General features: G+C 44.6%; 1 protein-coding gene across 1 annotated transcript in view; it reads right to left on the bottom strand.

Moving 5' to 3' along the window:
- Nucleotides 1–14,742, bottom strand: part of BRMS1L (BRMS1 like transcriptional repressor) — a 39,197-nt gene extending 24,455 nt beyond the window's left edge. Inside the window, exons 1-4 of the mRNA XM_075844757.1 lie at nt 14,394–14,742; nt 12,258–12,348; nt 7,690–7,817; nt 4,724–4,803 (exon numbers count right to left, since the gene is read on the bottom strand). Coding sequence (XP_075700872.1) covers nt 4,724–4,803; nt 7,690–7,817; nt 12,258–12,348; nt 14,394–14,529 — 435 coding nt within the window. The 5' untranslated portion in view covers nt 14,530–14,742. The remainder of the gene's footprint in view (nt 1–4,723; nt 4,804–7,689; nt 7,818–12,257; nt 12,349–14,393) is intronic.
- Between the last annotated feature and the right edge of the window lie 5,275 nt (nt 14,743–20,017).

Genomic DNA, 20,017 nt, shown 5'->3' with positions numbered 1-20,017 from the left:
GGTTTTCCCAAGCATACACCCCCGAGAAGTGTTTTTCTATTGATGAGTCCCTGGTACATTTTAAAGGGAGGGTTCAATTCCGCCAGTACCTGCCAGGTAAGAGGGCAAGGTATGGCGTGAAGATGTATAAGCTGTGCGAGAGTGCATCAGGGTATACCTACAGGTTTAGGATATATGAAGGAAAGGCCACCCCCAAACCAGACTGCATCCTGGAGTACAATAGGTACATGGGAGGGATGGACTTGTCAAATCAAGTCCTGAAGCCCTACAGCGCCATGCGGTGAGGTATAAGAAGCTGGCCGGGCACATCATACAGATGGCTTTGTACAATGCGTATGTGCTACGTCGATGTGCAGGCCAGAGGGGAACTTTCCTGGAATTTCAAGATCTAATCTTTAGGGACCAGGAAGGGGGGGCACCCAGTACTTCTGGAAGCGAGGCCACACGCATCGTACCAGGGCAACACTTTCCAGGAGAAGTTCCCCAAACTGGTGGAAAGGGAAAGAGTCAAAAGAGGTGCAGAGTCTGCTATAAGAGGGGGATAAGGAAGAACACAATATACCAATGTGACACGTGTCCCGAAAAACCAGGGCTCTGTATAAAAGATTGTTTTAAAATGTATCATACATCCCTTGATTTTTAATTTACCCTGATGCACTCCGCACAGCTTACCCCCCTCATCTTTCCCTTCTGAGCCCTGCCGTATGCCCAGGCAGCTGATAACAGCCACATGTAGGGTATTGTCGTACCCAGGAGAACCCACATTACAATTTAAGGGGTGTATATCTCCCGTGGCGCATGCTGGGCACACTATATTGGACACTGAAATGGAATATACATATATAAAATTGCAAATCTCACACTGCACCATCTGCTGCGCATTATCTTTTACACAGTACCTGTGGGGTCAAAATGCTCACTACACCTCTAGATGAATGTCTTAAGGGGTGTAGTTTTTAAAATGGGGTCACTTCTCGGGGGTTTCAACTGTACTGGTACCTCAGGGGCTTCTGCACACATGACTTAGCACCAGAAAAGCTCCAGTAGGCCAAATGGTGGTCCTTTCCGTCTGAGCCCTCCCATGGGCCCAAACGGCAGTTTATCACCACAAATGGGGTATTGCCGCACTAAGGACAAATTGGGCAACAAAATGGGGTATGTTGTTCCCTGTGAAAATAAGAAATTTTGATCAAAAATGACATCTTATTGGAAAAAATATAATTTTTTTCATTTCACAGCCCAATTCAAATAGGTGCTGTGAAAAACCTGTGCGGTCAAAATGATAACAAAAACCATAAATGAATTCCTTGAGGGGTGTAGTTTCCAAAATGGGGTCACTTCTGGTGGGTTTCCATTGCTTTGATACCTCTGGGGCTCTGCAAATGCGACATGGCACCCGAAAACCAATCCAGCAAAATCTGGACTCCAACAAACACATAGCGCTCCTTTCCTTCTGAGCCCTCCCATGGGCCCAAACGGCAGTTTATCACCACAAATGGGGTATTGCCGCACTAAGGACAAATTGGGCAACAAAATGGGGTATGTTGTTCCCTGTGAAAATAAGAAATTTTGATCAAAAATGACATCTTATTGGAAAAAATATCATTTTTTTCATTTCACAGCCCAATTCAAATAGGTGCTGTGAAAAAACTGTGCGGTCAAAATGATAACAAAAACCATAAATGAATTCCTTGAGGGGTGTAATTTCCAAAATGGGGTCACTTCTGGTGGGTTTCCATTGTTTTGATACCTCAACGCCTCTTCAAACCTGGCATGCTGCCTAAAATATATTCTAATAAAAAAGAGGCCTCAAAATGCACTAGGTGCTTCTTTGCTTCTAGGGCTTGTGTTTTAGTCCACGAGCGCAGTAGGGCCACATGTGGGACATTTCTAAAAACTGCAGAATCTGGACAATACATATTTAGTAGTGTTTCTCTGGTAAAACCTTCTCTGTTACTAAAAAAAAAATTGAATAAAATTGAAATTCAGCAGAAAAAATGAAATTTGCAAATTTCATTTCCAATTTGCTTTAATTCCTGTGAAATGCCTGAAGGGTTAAAAAACTTTCTATATGCTGTTTTGAATACTTTGAGGGGTCTAGTTTTTAAAATGGGGTGTTTTATGGGGGTTTCTAATACATAGGCCCCTCAAATCCACTTCAGAACTGAACTGGCACCTTCAAAAAAAGGCTTTTGAAATTTTCTTAAGAATATGAGAAATTGCTGTTTATGTTCTAAACCTTGTAACGTCCAAGAAAAATAAAAGAATGTTCAAAAAACGATGCCAATCTAAAGTAGACATATGGGAAATGTGAACTAGTAACTATTTTGGGTGGTATAACCGTCTGTTTTTCAAGCAGATGCATTTAAATTCTGAAAAATGCTATTTTTTGTAAATTCTCTCTAAATTTTGCAATTTTTCACAAATAAAGACTGAATATATCGACCAAATTTTACCACGAACATGAAGCCCAAAGTGTCACGAGAAAACAATCTCAGAATCGCTTGGATAGGTTTAAGCATTCCGACGTTATTACCACATAAAGTGAAATATGTCAGATTTGAAAAATGGGCTCTGAGCATTAAGGCCCAAACTAGGCTGCGTCCTTAAGGGGTTAAGCCACAAAACTGCTGATAGTTAAAGTGGCTCCTAAGATGAAGCCATATTTACTGTTAGGGTATGTGCACACACTAATTACGTCCGTAATTGACGGACGTATTTCGGCCGCAAGTCCCGGACCGAACACAGTGCAGGGAGCCGGGCTTCTAGCATCATACTTATGTACGATGCTAGGAGTCCCTGCCTCTCTGCAGGACAACTGTCCCGTACTGTAATCATGTTTTCAGTACGGGACAGTAGTTCCACGGAGAGGCAGGGACTCCTAGCATCGTACATAACTATGATGCTAGGAGCCCGGCTCCCTGCACTGTGTTCGGTCCACTACTTGCGGCCGAAATACGTCCGTCAATTACGGACGTAATTAGTGTGTGTGCACATACCCTAATACTTTTACTTCTGTAGTCAGTGAAGGGTCAATGTATTATCACTTTCGTCTGTATCGCCATTCTGTGGGTTGTTGCTGTATCGATATATTGATTACAGCACAAAGACTTTGTGCAGGATTAGGCTATGTTCACACGATTAACAAAATACGTCTGAAAATACGGAGCTGTTTTCAAGGGAAAACCGCTCCTGATTTTCAGACGTTTTTTGAGCAACTCGCGTTTTTTATGGCCGTTTTTGGAGGGGTTTTCAATAGAGTGAGAAAATGGCTCCACAAATGTCTCAAGAAGTGTCCTGCACTTCTTTTGACGAGCCGTCATTTTACACGCCGTATTATGACAGTGACGTGTAAAATGACAGCTCGTCTGCACAGAACATCGTAAGACCCATTGCAAGCAATGGGCAGATGTTTGCCGACGTATTGGAGCCGTCTTTTCAGGCGTAATTCGAGGCGTAAAACGCCTCCATTACGTCTGAAAAGAGGTCGTGTGCACATACCCCGACAGTATTTCTTGCTGTTTTGCAAAGTTAAAGGGGTATTCTAATCACTAGAATAACCCATAACATAAATTGGAGGACTGATCTCTGCCCCCTTGCCGATACGGAGAACGAAGGGACTGAGGTTCTCTTGTCTTTTTCCCATGCAGAGTCGCTCCCACTAAGCAGGGAACTAAAACACCGCCTCATTCAGGTGCACGGAAGCTGCGCTGTGCAGGGAAAAACCGAAGGGAGAGTAGTGATAAATTAGCACTGCGGCCCCTTCATTCTGAGGATCAGCGGGGGTTATGGAAAGAAAGAAGAAAAGAAGACCAATAACCTCTGATAGGATAGAGGGGGATTCATTTGTCATGTCCCTATCCATTCCTACAATGCGATCGCTGGTGCTGGGAGATCCTAACAGCACTAGGCCTAATAAAAAGTTCCCAGGGCGGTCTAGTCATAATCTCTGTTAGGTCCTCTAATGGGACTTTAAAATAATAGAAATAAACAAATAAAATAAAAAATATCAAGCTACAACATGGCAAAAATATAAAAAAAATGAATACTGATGGAATTGCTTTTTTATACATTCCACCATTGAGGTCACCAGTTTGTCCCAACCCCCTAAGTAGGTCACATGATAGGCAAATACAGACCGTAAAGTGACATGGCCTGCGTTTTTGCGGCCTGGACTCACAGGCCCCAGACGGATCATCACGGTAATCTGCATGGGGCCATACAAATGAAATGGGTCCGTGTGCTAGCCACATAACAGAAAAAAAAAACATGGTCGTCTGCCTTAGGCCACAAAAGCTAAAAGGTTATGGCTGATGGAATGCGAGCAGGCAAAAAAATAAATTCTCTTGGTCCCTTAGGCCAAAAAAATAGTAATGGTAGAACTTTGGCTGACCTCTTCTCTGAGAGGCGGGGTTAGCTGAAGACGGACTCCGACATATACATGAGCCCATCTTCAGGTAACCATCTTTCCGAGAAGAGCTGAAGTTATACCATTATAGAGGAGAGGGCAGAGCACCTGGCTGAGCGCTTCTGCATCTACGTTCCCGCAACTGGACCCCACAGATCTAAACTTCTGACATGTGAAAGGTTTGGTCTATATGACAGTTACGCTTTAAGGAGTTGAGAACCAAGTTATTCCTTAAATTTATATAGATTATAAAGTAAATAATATAGAACGCACGCCCATCTAACACTTCATACAGAGGACCACAGCGATCCCTACCTCACAGTGTTGGCGTGCCGCCTGGATCTCACAGTCATGTTTGTTCTTCACAGACTCCAAGCACAACTCCCGATAAATGCCTTTAAATAAAATATTAGGAAAGAGGAAAATGTAGAATTGTTAAAACATTATAGGTTTATGTTCAAATAAATATTACTTTAAGGGCGTGTTCACATCAGCGTTGGGTCCCATCAGACCTTTCCGTCAGGGGAACCCATCAACGGAAAGCAAAACGCAATCCATAGCTCCCGTTTGCATTACCATGGTTTGTCTCCGTTCCATAAGGTTTCCGTTGTTTTGGTAGAATCAGTCGCTTACACTATACAAATACCATACATAGTGGTAGATAAACCCCCCCCCCCCCAACTCCTAGCAAATCAGATACATTCAGACTGGAGTTATTACATTTTTATAGGTTATTAAATATGTGTTTAACTTCCAAGACCAGAATGTCCCATCAGAGCACGATCCACCTGCAGTAGAACATACGACCTGTATATGAGGGAGCGAGGGTACAGAATGAGAACATGGGGCGCACTCTGAGGCCTATCTATATAGGGAAAAAGTGAAGGGCTGATTCATTTCTATTTTTTTTTTTAATGGTCAGAGCTTAGTTTCTCTTTAACCCCTTCCCGCCACAGCCAATTTTTCCTGATTTTTTTCCTCCCCACCTTCCAAAAGCCATATTTTTTTTTATTATTTCTGCTGATAAAGCCGTATGATGACTTTCTTGCAAGACGAGTCGTGGTGTTTCACTGCATCATTTATTGTACCATATAATGAAGTGAAAAACTGGAAAATATTTGTGGAGTGGAATGGGGGAGGGAAAAAAAAAAAAGAAAAAAAAAAAAAAAAAAGGAGCGATTCCACCATTTTTTGAGGCATTTACCGTGCGGGAAAAACGCCATGTTAACTTGATTCTGCGGGTCAATAAGATTACGACGACGATAGCATATATTAGTTGTTTTTTGAGGTTTTGCTACTTTTACAAGGAAAACAGATTGTTAAAAATAACGTGTTTTGTTGCCAAATTCTGAGAGCCATAACACTATTTATTTTCCATAGAGTGAGCGGTACGAGGGATGTTTTTTTGTGGGACGAGCAGTAGTTTCTATTGGTACCATTTTGGGGTACTTTTTATTCCATATTTTGTGGCAGATGAAGTGGTCAAAAAACAGCAATTCTGGGGTTTTAATTTCTTTTTTTTTTACGGCATTCACCGTGCGGGCTAAATAAATGTTATCCTAATTGGTTTGGACTATTTGTTTTTCCCACTTTTAATATATATATATGCTCGCCGTTTCGTTGATGGGCTCCCCTGAAGTCAGGCTCTCGTGCATTCCTATGGAGCCTCGTTCTGGCTCCCATGGGAATGATTTGAGAGCCTGAGTTCAGGTTTACTGAAAAGCAGTTATTCCAGACCAGGTCAGAATGAAGATCACGTGGGCGGCGCTGGACCCGAAAGCGACGTGATGTAGGGATCGGTAAGTATTTCTGCACACAGCACCGCACTGAAACACCAATGTACAAATGGAGGGGCAAAAAAAGTGGAGTGCTTCTTTAAATGTAACATACTGAGGTACCGAATTTCATGGCCTCCAATTACTGATGGATTGTTAGAGACATAGGGAGCTGTTTTATACTGAGATATTTGAGAACAAGTGGCCCTTAGACTGGGTTCCCACGTAGCGTAAAAACTGTGGAATTTCCGCAACGGAACTGTGCGGAAATTCTGCAGCATTTACAAGAACAGCAAAGAGTCTGACATTTAGAAAATATCCTGCCCACACTGCGGAAAAAGACGGCTGCGTAAAAGTCAATAAATTAACTTGCGGTGCAGAATTTAAATCCACAGCATGTTTTAGATTTTCCGTTGCGGGTTTTCCACATTGAATTCAATGGGGAGGCAAATCTCGCAACAGAAAGCCAAGTGTTGCGATCTTTCACAGCGATTACGCCGCAAAGATCGTAACCACGGAAAAAAACAACACGTACCCAGAAGTCTGTGCCTCTTCGTCCAGTCCGGCCTCTTGGGAAGACGTTGCATCCCATGTGACCGCTGCAGACAATCACAGGCTGAAGCGGTAGTCACATGGGATGAGAGGTCATCCCAGGAGTCCACCTGGATTATGTCAGAGGGCTGGGCTCCTGGAATGACTTTACATCCCATGTGACCGCCACTGCAGCCAATCACAGGGCTGAGGCGTTCATCCAAGGAGGCCGGACCAGACTGTATAGGAGGGACGAGTCACCGTAACAACGGCTTAGCTAAGTATGAGCGTTTTTTACTGCAGCTTTCCGCAGAGGAAAATCCATCCGAAAAGACAGACGGAACGTACTGCGGGTTCCAGGTCTGACACGCTGCATGATTTTAACACAGCGTATCTGACCCGTGGGAACCCGGCCTTTTACGGTTTTTGCACTGGAGCACTCTGCTGTCAGTGACTGCCATGATATGAAATGTCTAATCTATTTGGTTTCCAAGGATTTAAATAATAAGGATATTTGGGCAAGAAGGATTTATCACCTATCCACTGTAGAGTGGATAAATTCTAGATCAGTGGGGGTCCGACCGCTGGACGACCACCAATCACCAGAACAAGGGAGTCAGATTCCTTGTCGTCGTCCCCGAACCGCAAGACTGCAGCTTGGAGGAGTTTGCTCCATTTAATGCCAATGGCAATGACGGAAATAGTCGAGCACACAGCTCGGCAGTTTCCATCAATGCCATAGAGACTTTGAATAGAGCGGCAACGGTGTATGCCAAACCTCCACTCCGTTCTAGCGATCGGTGGGGGTCCGACCAGTCAGACCCCCGCCGATGTAGCATTTATCAGCTATCAGGTGGATAGGTGATAAATCCTTCTTACTGGAATACCCCTTTAAGTATGCACATCAGTACAGTAAAAAGTTAAGAAAAAAATATTTATTATACATTATTTCTACATGAATTGAACGCCTTTTACCTGCAACTTTTGTTCGTATTTGCATGTTCTCCTGCAAAGCCGCCAGTGGTTCCAAGTATTCTGGAGCTTTTCCAGCAATCACTTCCTGTAATTTGGCATCCACTTGACTCAACCGTTCTTTGTAAAGTCTGCGAATGAGGATAGAGAAGAAAATAAATCGGATATAGATGACTTTTGTATGTTGCACCTCCTGGAACCTTAAAAAAAAAAGCTATGTAAACCTTTGAAAGTGATTGTCTTTTTTTTTTTTTATAAAAAAAGTCAGTCAGTATGTTCAGTGCAACTTTATAATTAGTTTTTATTATAAATATATTTTACTTTTTGAGATACAGCAGATGTTTTTCGCCAAGACCTGAATCCATCAGTCCCGCGGACCTGACGGGTTTAGCGTCAGCGGGTCCTCCGTGTCTATAACACGCAGGATCCACCTGTAATCTATCACATCTAATTTATGCACTTAGATGTGATGGATATCAGGTGGATCCTGCGTGTCAGACACGCGGAACCTGCTTTCACTGAACCCATCTGTCCCACAGACCTGACAGGTACAGGATTCAGCTGCTCTGTATGCAGATTACAAAGCAGCTGTATCAAAAAATGTTAAGAAACTAATCTGAAGGTTACACCAAACACACTGACATTTTTGTATAAAGAAAAAATAAATAAATATCAGTTTACAGGTTTTATATAGCCTTTAATGTATTGAATATCTTACAACGCAAGGTCCCAAAAGTTGGTTCTGAAACATGAATGGGTTTTCTAGGGTAAGGCCGGATTCACAAAGCCACGGAAATGCGGCGGTATTCACCCCTCCAATATTGCAAAGGCCGAAACCTGCAATCAACATCCGGAACAGCATGAGCACTCTGAAGATTTGGAAATCCGCAGAACGATCGGACTTCCGTCTGGGAGACGTTCAGCAGCACGGGATGAGATTTGTTCAAAGATCATCCACATGGAAAATCTGAAGCATTTCCATCCCATCTGAATCCAGCCTAAGACACTGATGTGCATAGGGTATCAAAGCGTGATCCGTAGGGGGTTTAGCCCCATAGGTCTATTAACCAGCATACTAGAGGGCCCACATTTGTTATACTTTAACGTATATTTACACATTTACTATAGATATGAACAGAAATAGGGGCCATATTGTTTATCATATTGCTGGCAGCTTAGGGACTTGCACCCCTACATATTGCACGGGCCGGCATGGGCAGTGAAAACGAGCACCGATCAGCGAGACAGCTTGTTGATCGGCGCTCGTTTGCTTTCACACGGAGCAATGATTGCTTATGTATAGGGACGAGCGATCATTACTTCGTCCCAATACATTTTCATCATGTCGGCAGCACTTCTCCGTTTACACAGGGAAAGGCGCTGCGGACGACGATGATTTTTAAATCTGCATAAAAGAGCAGATCAGCCAACGAACAAGCGTTTGCGTGTTCATCGGCTGATCATTGCCCTTATTACACAGCAATTATCGGAACGAGCGTTCATATGAACGCTTGTTTACCCGATCATTGGCCCGTGTAATAGAGCCTTAAAGAGGCTGTCACCACATTATAAGTGCCCGATCTCCTACATAATGTGATCAGCGCTGTAATGTAGATAACAGCAGTGGTTTTTATTTTGAAAAACGATCATCTTTGCGCAAGTTCCGAACAATTTTAGATTTATGCTAATGACTTTCTCAATAGACAACTGGTCGTGTTTTTACTTTTTTACCAACAGGGCGTTGTACAGAGGAGTGTATGACAAGGACCAATCAGTGACCAATCAGCGTCATACACTTCTCTCCATTCATTTACACTCCGGTAAAGTTTCTGTGAATGACAGCACAGCATGATCTCGCGAGATCACGCCGTGCTGTGTGAGTAAGTCCACAAGAAGCTTTACCGAAGTGTCGGGAGTGTAAATAGACATCGCGTCCTGGCTGGAGGCAATGTCTATTCACTCTCAAGACACTTCGGTAAAGTTAATGTGGGAGTATGTGACAGTACAGCGTTATGACGCTGTGTTGCGAGTACTGCTAAAAATGAATGGAGAGAAGTGTATGACGCTGATTGGTCACTTATAATCTGGTGACAGAGCCTCTAAGGCAGATGTTTACACCTTTATTACTGCTGTTCCAGCCATTTTGCATGTACAATCATTATAGTAATACTGTGCAGTAGTAAGACCTCTACATGTTACAACTGTACATCACACAGAGGAGTATGTTTATTTATGAATGTAATGTTAAGGCAGGGCTGGAAGATTAATCAAATTAATTTGCCCTCAAGGACTCTCACAATTCTGTTTAACGGAACTGCTGTTCTGTACTGAACACAGTGAAAAACAGGAGTTCCACGGGGAAGAAGGGACTCCTAGTATAGAGTGATACTGCCCCGCAGTACACAGCAGCACCACCACCGCCCCCCCCTTGCAGATCGCATCACCACCGCCCCCCCTTGCAGATCGCATTACCACCGCCCCCCCCTTGCAGATCGCATCACCACCGCCCCCCCTTGCAGATCGCATCACCACCGCCCCCCCCTTGCAGATCGCATCACCACCGCCCCCCCTTGCAGATCTCACCACCACCGCCCCCCCCTTGCAGATCTCACCACCACCGCCCCCCCCTTGCAGATCTCACCACCACCGCCCCCCCCTTGCAGATCTCACCACCACCGCCCCCCCCTTGCAGATCTCACCACCACCGCCCCCCCCTTGCAGATCTCACCACCACCGCCCCCCCCCTTGCAGATCTCACCACCACCGCCCCCCCCCCTTGCAGATCTCACCACCACCGCCCCCCCCCCTTGCAGATCTCACCACCACCGCCCCCCCCCTTGCAGATCTCACCACCACCGCCCCCCCCCTTGCAGATCTCACCACCACCGCCCCCCCCCTTGCAGATCTCACCACCACCGCCCCCCCCCCTTGCAGATCTCACCACCACCGCCCCCCCCCCCTTGCAGATCTCACCACCACCGCCCCCCCCCCCCTTGCAGATCTCACCACCACCGCCCCCCCCCCCCTTGCAGATCTCACCACCACCACACCCCCCCCTTGCAGATCTCACCACCACCACACCCCCCCCCTTGCAGATCTCACCACCACCACACCCCCCCCCCTTGCAGATCTCACCACCACCACACCCCCCCCCTTGCAGATCTCACCACCACCACACCCCCCCTTGCAGATCTCACCACCACCGCCCCCCCCCTTGCAGATCTCACCACCACCGCCCCCCCCCCTTGCAGATCTCACCACCACCGCCCCCCCCCCCCCTTGCAGATCTCACCACAGTAGCTCCCACTAGGAGCTGAATCACCGGCTAAAGTGTCGGCAAGGGTGGGGTGGGGCGATCTTCATGTGGGGGTTTGCGATCTACAAGTGAGGAGGGTTGCTCCGGTCTGCAAGGGGGTGTGGCACTATTTACATGAGCACTGTCACTATATGTGGGCACTGTCACTATATACAAAGACATCACGGCACTATCTACATGGGCACTGTGGTGTTTTCAGGGGTTTGGGACAAAAAAAAACAAAAAACTGACAAGTTACATCCATTTTTTTTTACGGCCATGAAAAACGGACAAAAGCCCCGGAAATGGATGAGAATTTGGAGAATTGATGCAAAATGGACATGAAAAACTGACAATTGATCAGTTTTTAATGTTCAATTTTTTTTTTCACTGTCGAGTGACTGCAGCCTAAATGACTGATGCCAGGAGTCCCGTTCACATGTACCTAATTCGGGCCAGGAAATCCGGCTAACACACGGACCGTTTTTCACGGTCGTGTGAATCCGGCCTTAAAGGGGTTGTGCCACAAAACACATCTATCCCCTAGCGGGCACTCTGGGGCGAGATAGCATTATAGTGTCTGAAGTGTGAGAAGGACGCTGTGCAGTACCGGCCCCGCCATGGGGTGTTAAATAAGTTACATTAAAGCGGTTGTGACACAAAACACATGTATCCCCCTATCCTGTGGATAGGGGATACATGTGTGATTGCTGGGGGTCCAATCGCTGGGACCCCCAGGGATAAGGTGAACGGGAGACCGAAAGTCCCCCAAAGTGCTCCATGAGAAGCATGGGACTTCCGGAGTCTGTGTCTGGCTTGTGTGTCCGGTAGCTCCATAGGAATTAATGGAGCGCCGGTCACGCATGCGCACAAGCACTCGATTCATTTTTATGGAGCATCCAGACTGACAAGCCGGGTACAGACCCCGGAAATTCCATGCTTCTCGTGGAGCACTTTGTGGGGACTTTCGGTCCCCCATTCTCCTTATCGCTGAGGGTCCCACAGTCGGACCCCCAGGGATCACACACGTACCCTCTATCCTGTGGATAGGGGATACATGTGTTTTGTGACAACTGCTTTAATGTCATTTAACCCCTGAACGAAGCCTAAGGTGGCTCACCCCATTTACATACATCTGTCAGGGGATTCATAAGCCGTGCCTCAGCTACGCTTTTTTTGGAAGCCAAAATTGAGAACATGTTCTGTTGGACCCACTCGGTTGCTCTTTCTTGATCAGTCGCTGCAAACCCTGGATGTCTGGAAATAAAACACTTACTGATCTTTCAGATCCGTAAACTGCTTTTCAAGGTTTGACATTTCATCGAGGCACTCCATCCTCCGCCGCTCACAGTCCTCATCATCCATCTCTGCAAGAACAGCAAAAACAACATCAGGCGTTATTGCTACATCATTTTTTTTCTACAGGGTGAAACCTGGATTATAAAATCCAGTATTAAAGATTTTTCTTTAAAAAAAAAAAATATATATATATTACATGCTACAAACCCTCCCCAAAAAACAAACAAACACAAACACACACGTGGTGCAGTATAAGCCATACACGAAACAATGCTGCGATTCTAGACGGCCTCAGTAGGAGCAAAATAGATTACCATCACCTCTGCAACCACTCACTCCCCATATGTATACTGGTGCTCCATGTCTATATACACTGATCTCGTGTACGGTATGTGTAGTAACATACATCATCTTGATATTGATTTACCCCGAGCACAAGACCCCAGGAAGTTAAAGGGTAACTAAACATTCAAAAAACTTCTGACAGGTCATAGTGATATGTCAGAAGTTTTGATTGGTGGGGGTCCGAGCGCTAAGACCCCCACTAGTCGCTAAAACGAAGCGGCAGAAGCGTGCATGTGAGCGGTGAGTCGCTTAGTTTCTGTTCGCCTTTTTCTGGAAATCGATGTAGCGGTGTACAGGCTCAATAGATAGTCTATGAGCCGACACACTACTAAATCATCATCCCGATCAGAAACGAAGCAGCTCAGCCACTTTGTTTCAGCGATTGGTGGGGGTCTCCGTGCTCAGACCTCCACCAATCAAAACTTCTGACAGGTCACTATGACATGTCAGAAGTTTGTTGAAAGTTCAGTTACCCCTTAACTTTATTATGATCAAGCTCTGGTGTGTGTGTATATATATATATATATATATTTTTTTTTATTTTGAGTAGTATAACATTGCACCACACAACTGCCCCCATTTATAAGGACTTTCTCATAGTCCCTTCAATTAGAGGCCTATCTGAATATTTGCCCCAAGCGAAGCAAAACCTAGCTTGAGGCCCTAGCTCTGTATCTAAACACCCTGGCAAGGCAGAGTGGCTTGTTGGCACTAACCCAGAAAACATGCCTCCACTAGCGGTGCCCCTGCTTTACTGGCAGCCAGTGATGGGCAGTCACTGACAGCTCATCACACAGATGATGCTGGAAGAAGTTCCACGTGAACACTATATTAGTAGTTGCCGTCAGCAGACACTGATGGTACATGCAGTTATAGTACAGGCGCTTCTACTACTCATAGCCACTAGAATGAGGCATCATACAACGGAGGTGCCACTTACACATGGGTGCCAACCTTTATAGTCTTTAATATTGGGAAGTAGGCGTTAGGCTTTATTCACATCCTCAGGATAGGCCATCAAGATCTGATCGGCGGGAGTCCAACTCTTGAATGAGACTACAAGTGTGCTGGCGATTCACAGGGAGAGCAGTGACGGAAATTTAGAGGGAGCAGCGCTCACGTAAGCACCATGGCCCCTTCTAAACAAGTGATCAGCGGGGGTGGCGGGAGCCATCGATCCGGAGGATATACCATCAATTTCTTCTAACTGGAAAACCCCTTTAACCTTATACACGTGGCGTACGCATTGGCTTGCATCACACACAGGCTCCCATGTAAAAAAAAAAAAAAGTAAAACAGCATTTTTTTTGCAACATGGAGTAGCGTATTTACCACGCCATTTCATCCTAAAAGGGAAAAAAGCGAATGGAGTCCTAGGGACACATTTATAATGTACATCTGGCAAAAAAAAAAAAAAAACACACTAAGCAAAAAACAATGTGAACGGGACCATAGAAATCAATGACCAGAATGTAAATTGACACAGATTTCTACGACTGCGACGGTCTTGGTGACTATTGAACCGCCATCATGGACTGGGACTACATACAAACGGTAATAGTATGGGGAGAGCTACACTACAGTAAGGGAGAAGTGGAGGGGAGCCGCAAATCAAAACGGGTTTTTCAGCAGCACCTGATTTCCATACACCGGTCATGACGCTATACATCCGCGCCATTGTGCCAGACCACAGGGCTTTTCTACCGTGTAATATAACGTAACAGATCTCTGCACCAACGAAAGATCGATTATGAGGAGCGCAGATTACCCGAGCTGTCCCCCTCCTCGCTGCCGCTGGAGCTGTCCGTGTCCTCGTCCTCCGAGCTGCTGCCCTCATTCTCCGGGTAATCCACCTCCATATCATTGTGGTTACTTTCCTTCTTCTCCCGTGAATGGACCGGCATTTCCACTCCACAAGCCGTCCACTAACGCCTTTTAGATTTGCCTCCCTCCGGAGAGATCCGCTGCTCACCCTATCTTAGTACTGTTAATGCACCGCCTATAATAGCATATATATTTTTTGAGAATCGGATTGGCTGATAACTCGCCCCCCCTTGCTTTTGATTCGCTATCGATCTTCTTTCTTTACAGCAAGTCCTCGGTTTGGCTGAGAGCGCAAGGCGGATCCTTGCGTTTGCGTTGCATACTGGGATTGGTGGTTTTATTGACTATCAGCCCTCGTTGTGTGTACCAGAAGTTTACGAAGAATGAAACTACGACTTCCGATTGGCATAGCGAAACGCGTGGCTGTCGCGCGGCTTATAAACAGACGGGGCGGCAGACTAAACCAATCAAAAGCCAATACATAGAGTTTGTCGGGTGTCCACCAGGGAATTTATAGCATGAACTACTGAGAATATTTATTCTATTGGTATTTATTTATTGTGTAAAAGGACTCTCTTAACCCCTTAAGGGGAACTTTTTTAAAAATATTTCTCTCTTGGCATCCTGGCGCTCATAACTTTTTTATTTTTTGTTGGACATAGCTCTATGAGACTTTGTTTTTTGCAGGCTGTACTTTATGTAGGCACCGTTTTCTGTACATTTACATTATCGTTTAATTTCTATACATTTTTATTTTGGGAAAAAGCAGTTCCGCTGCAGGTATTTTTTTTTCATTTTTCTTACGCCATACACCGATCATCATAAATAATGTTATATATTTGTTGTACAGGTTGTTACGGTCATGGTGATACCAAATATGTCTATATTATGTCATGTTTTTGGACTTTATATTTTGTAAAGGTTATTAATTTTAAAATAAGTTCATTTCTGTGTAGTTGTTTTTTTACAGATTTTTTTTTTATTTAACTTTTTTTAAATCCTCATAGGAGGATATTTTCATCTTTATTTTAAGTTTGGTGTTTATTTTTTAACTTGAATGTGCTGGCATATATCTGTATGATGGTACATTAGCCTGTGTACTGATATATCTGTATGATCGTACATTAGCCTGTGTACTGATATATCTGTGTGATCGCACATTAGCCTGTGTACTGATATATCTGTGTGATCGTACATTAGCCTGTGTACTGATATATCTGTGTGATCGTACATTAGCCTGTGTACTGATATATCTGTGTGATCGTACATTAGCCTGTGTACTGATATATCTGTGTGATCGTACATTAGCCTGTGTACTGATATATCTGTGTGATGGTACATTAGCCTGTGTACTGATATATCTGTATGATCGTACATTAGCCTGTGTACTGATATATCTGTGTGATCGTACATTAGCCTGTGTACTGATATATCTGTGTGATGGTACATTAGCCTGTGTACTGATATATCTGTGTGATCGTACATTAGCCTGTGTACTGATATATCTGTATGATAGCACATTAGCCTGTGTACTGATATATCTGTGTGATGGTACATTAGCCTGTGTACTGATATAACTGTATGATCGTACATTAGCCTGTGTACTGATATATCTGTGTGATCGTACATTAGCCTGTGTACTGATATAACTGTGTGATCGTACATTAGCCTGTGTACTGATATATCTGTGTGATGGTACATTAGCCTGTGTACTGATATATCTGTGTGATCGTACATTAGCCTGTGTACTGATATATCTGTGTGATCGTACATTAGCCTGTGTACTGATATAACTGTATGATCGTACATTAGCCTGTGTACTGATATATCTGTATGATCGTACATTAGCCTGTGTACTGATATATCTGTGTGATCGTACATTAGCCTGTGTACTGATATATCTGTGTGATGGTACATTAGCCTGTGTACTGATATATCTGTGTGATCGTACATTAGCCTGTGTACTGATATATCTGTATGATCGTACATTAGCCTGTGTACTGATATATCTGTGTGATCGTACATTAGCCTGTGTACTGATATAACTGTATGATAGAACATTAGCCTGTGTACTGATATATCTGTGTGATCGTACATTAGCCTGTGTACTGATATAACTGTGGGATCGTACACTAGCCGATTTACTGATAGTACATAGGCAGTTGTTATGACATACTGAGGTATAACAGGGAATATGGTCAGACAGCCCTGGGGTCCGGTCCTTCAATGGACCCTGGGCCGTCTGGCCGTACAAGGTATGGGCCTCGATAGCGTCACAGGGATTTCATTTTCACTTTGATTGCGGCATTCAAGGGGTTAACGACGGAGAGAAGAGGTTTCTCTTATCTCCGCCATTAGAGCTAGGCTGTGGCTGTATATTACAGCCCGTTCGTATATCCTGTGCTTCTGCCACCTAGCTCTGTACTGTGAATGTTCTGTGGCATTCGCGGTTCAGAGCAACCCAGCTGGCTTGTAGGGGGAAAGCCGGTGCCTTTTTGGTGAAAACCGGCCGCACTGCAGGTAAAGTGTGTGTAAGCGTGCGTGGGTGCGGACATTTTGCATGTGTGGGGGGTTTATGTGGAGGGGGTTTGTTTGTGGTGTGGTTGCACGTTTGAGGGGCGTTCGACGGTGCAGGGGTGCTTGCGGTGTCGTTCCTTGCTCATACTGTAAATCGCCCTCCTGTTGTGTTTCACAGTATTATAGCCTTATTCTAGTCACTTGAATGGGAGATGGCTGTAAGTGTATGTTCACACGCAGAGTCAAAAACGTCTCAAAATACGGAGCTCCTGATTTTTTCAATACAGTCTATGGAAAATTGCTCTAAAAACGTCAGAAGAAGTGTCTTGCACTTCTTTTTCGCGGCCGTTTTTTTTACGCATAAAAATCAATGGGCAGATGTTTGGAGGCGTTCTGCTTCCGATTTTTCAAACGTTTACGGCCTGAAAAACGGCCGAAAATATGAACATACACTAATACTGCGAACCACCGCTATGGGCCATTTACAGTATGAGCAAGGAATGAAAGAGCAGCGGCGTATAAGCGCTGCTGATCCTCCAAAACAGCTGATCAGCGGCGCTCATAGGCCGCTGCTCTGTAGTTCCTTTCTTCTACTGTGAACCGCCATGTAACTACATGGTGATTCACAGTAGGAGCAAGGAATGAAGAAGCAGCGGCATATTTATTAACTTTTATTTTTTTGGTTTTGCAGGTTCCACTGGACCGTTTGGACTACGTCGTAGATTTGTTGGACTACCTCGACGATCTACTTTATTTTTTTTAAATAAAATGATGAAAGAGGGTTGTGTAAGGGAGTGTTTATTTAAATAAAAAATTATTTTCTTATGTTTCTGTGTTTTTTAATACTTGATTAGCGCCTTCGTAATGGCAGTAGTCTGTTTGACAGCATCCATTACTAAGGTGGGGACTTAGAAACCCATTATTACCCAGATACCCACTTCCACCAGGGGTGCCGGGAAGACCCGGGTACAATCCAGTACCCGACCATATGTAGTGATGGGGCGGCCAGATGTAGACACTGGGGCTGCCGCAGTGGATTTTCAGCAGAGTGGATGAGATTTAAACAAATTTCATCCACACGCATAAATACTGAGTGGGAAAATCGCTCAGACATTGACATGCGGTGCAGAGTTTTATTTAATCCGCAGCATGTCAATTGTATTTGTGTAAACGCTGCTTATTTGTTGCGGGTTTTCTCAATTGAATTCAAAGGTGAAGTAAATCCTGCTACAAATAGCAGATGTTGCATTTTTTTGCAGTGGAATCGCAGGGATTTGGCCGCAAAAAAAACACAACTCAGAGAAAAAAAAATCTTATACTTACCCATAAGTCTGTGTTTCTTCCCCGGTCCGGCCTCCTGGGATGACGTTTTATTCCATGTGACTGCTGCAGCCAATCGACATACCAGGAGACCGGGCTGCCGGACAGCAGAGGGACGCGTTGCCATGGCCATGCAAGTAAGAAGCTTGTTTTTTTTGGTGCAGGTTTCTGCAACGGATATTCTGGTAGAAAAACTGTACCACAATTTGGTGCGGTTTTTCATCTGGAATTCCCTTCGGCGCACAGGGCGGATACGCTGTGTGCTTTTACGCAGCGTATCCGCCCTCTGTGAACTAAGGCTTGGTTCACACGACCTATTTTCAGGCGTAAGCGAGGCGTATTATGCCTCGATTTACGCCTGAAAATACGGCTCCAATACGTCGGCAAACATCTGCCCATTCATTTGAATGGGTGTGCCGACGACCTGTAATTTACACGTCGAAGTGCAGGACACTTCTTTGGACGTAATTTGAGCCGTTTTTCATTGAATTCAATGAAGAACAGCTCAAATTTACGGCCGTCAAAGACTCCTCGCTATTGTCTATTGAGACAATGAAAAACGGCTCAAGGAGTGACATGCAATTCTCTCTAATGGTATGTTCACACACCCTATTTACAGACGTAATTCGGGCGTATTCCGCCTGAAAATACGGCTCCAAACCGGCTACAAACATTTGCCCATTGAATTCAATGGGTCTTACAATGTTCTGTGCAGACAGGCTTTTTTTTTTACGCACCGCTGTCAAAAGACGGCGCGTAAAAAGACACCCGCCTCAAAGAAGTGCATGTCACTTCTTGGGACGTAATTGGAGCCGTTTTTCATTGACAATTCCGTCCGTAATGGACGCCGGGGAAAAACGCCTGCACTTGCCATTACGTCAGAAATTCAGGAGCTGTTTTTACCTGAAAACAGCTCCTTAATTTCAGACGTATTTTACGTTTGCGTGTGAACATTGCCTTACAGGGTGTTATTTTACACTCCGTTTTCACAAACGGGTAAAAAAAACGCCCCGTGGTAGTGAACGCCGATTTTCCCCATTGAAATCAATGGGCAGATGTTTGGAGGCGTTTAGCCTCCATATTTTTAGCGTTTACGGCCCGAAAAACAGCTAAGCCTAAGGGTATGTTCACATGCAAACTCAAAAACGTCTGAAAATACGGAGCTGTTTTCAAGGGAAAACAGCTCCTGATTTTCAGACTTTTTTTAAGCCACTCGTGACTTTAGTTTTTTACAGCCGTTTTTGGAGCTTTTTTCAAGAGTCTATGAAAAACGGCTTCAAAAACGTCCAAGAATTGACGTTCACTTCCTTTTCGCGTTTGTGTTTCTTACGCGGCCGTTTGTGTTTTTAAAAACGACCGCAAAGAAAAACGGCCCGCCGGAACAGGACGCCGGTTTTCCCCATTGAAATCAATGGGCAGATGTTTGGAGTCGTTCTGCTGCCGATTTTTCGGCCGTTTATGGCCTGAAAACCGTCCAAAAACACTCTGTGTGAACATACCCTTACAGTTCACACCAGGGTTGCCAACCGTCCGCAAAAAAAATTGGTGTTTTTTTTTTCTACCGTTCGTAGCATCTGGCATAAAAAAAGCACCATCCAGGATATTTATTCCCCTGAAACTTTGAACTGCACATGCGCCAAAATGTACATGCACAGTGCAAAAGCTGTGGCCTGACATACTTTCAGATTCCGCTTGACAGCGGAATCTGAAAATTCGGTGCCTGGAGTGGAG

Source organism: Rhinoderma darwinii, chromosome 12 (assembly GCF_050947455.1).
Source record: "Rhinoderma darwinii isolate aRhiDar2 chromosome 12, aRhiDar2.hap1, whole genome shotgun sequence".
NCBI classification, from domain to species: domain Eukaryota; kingdom Metazoa; phylum Chordata; class Amphibia; order Anura; family Rhinodermatidae; genus Rhinoderma; species Rhinoderma darwinii.
This window is presented reverse-complemented; position numbering and strand designations above follow the sequence as displayed.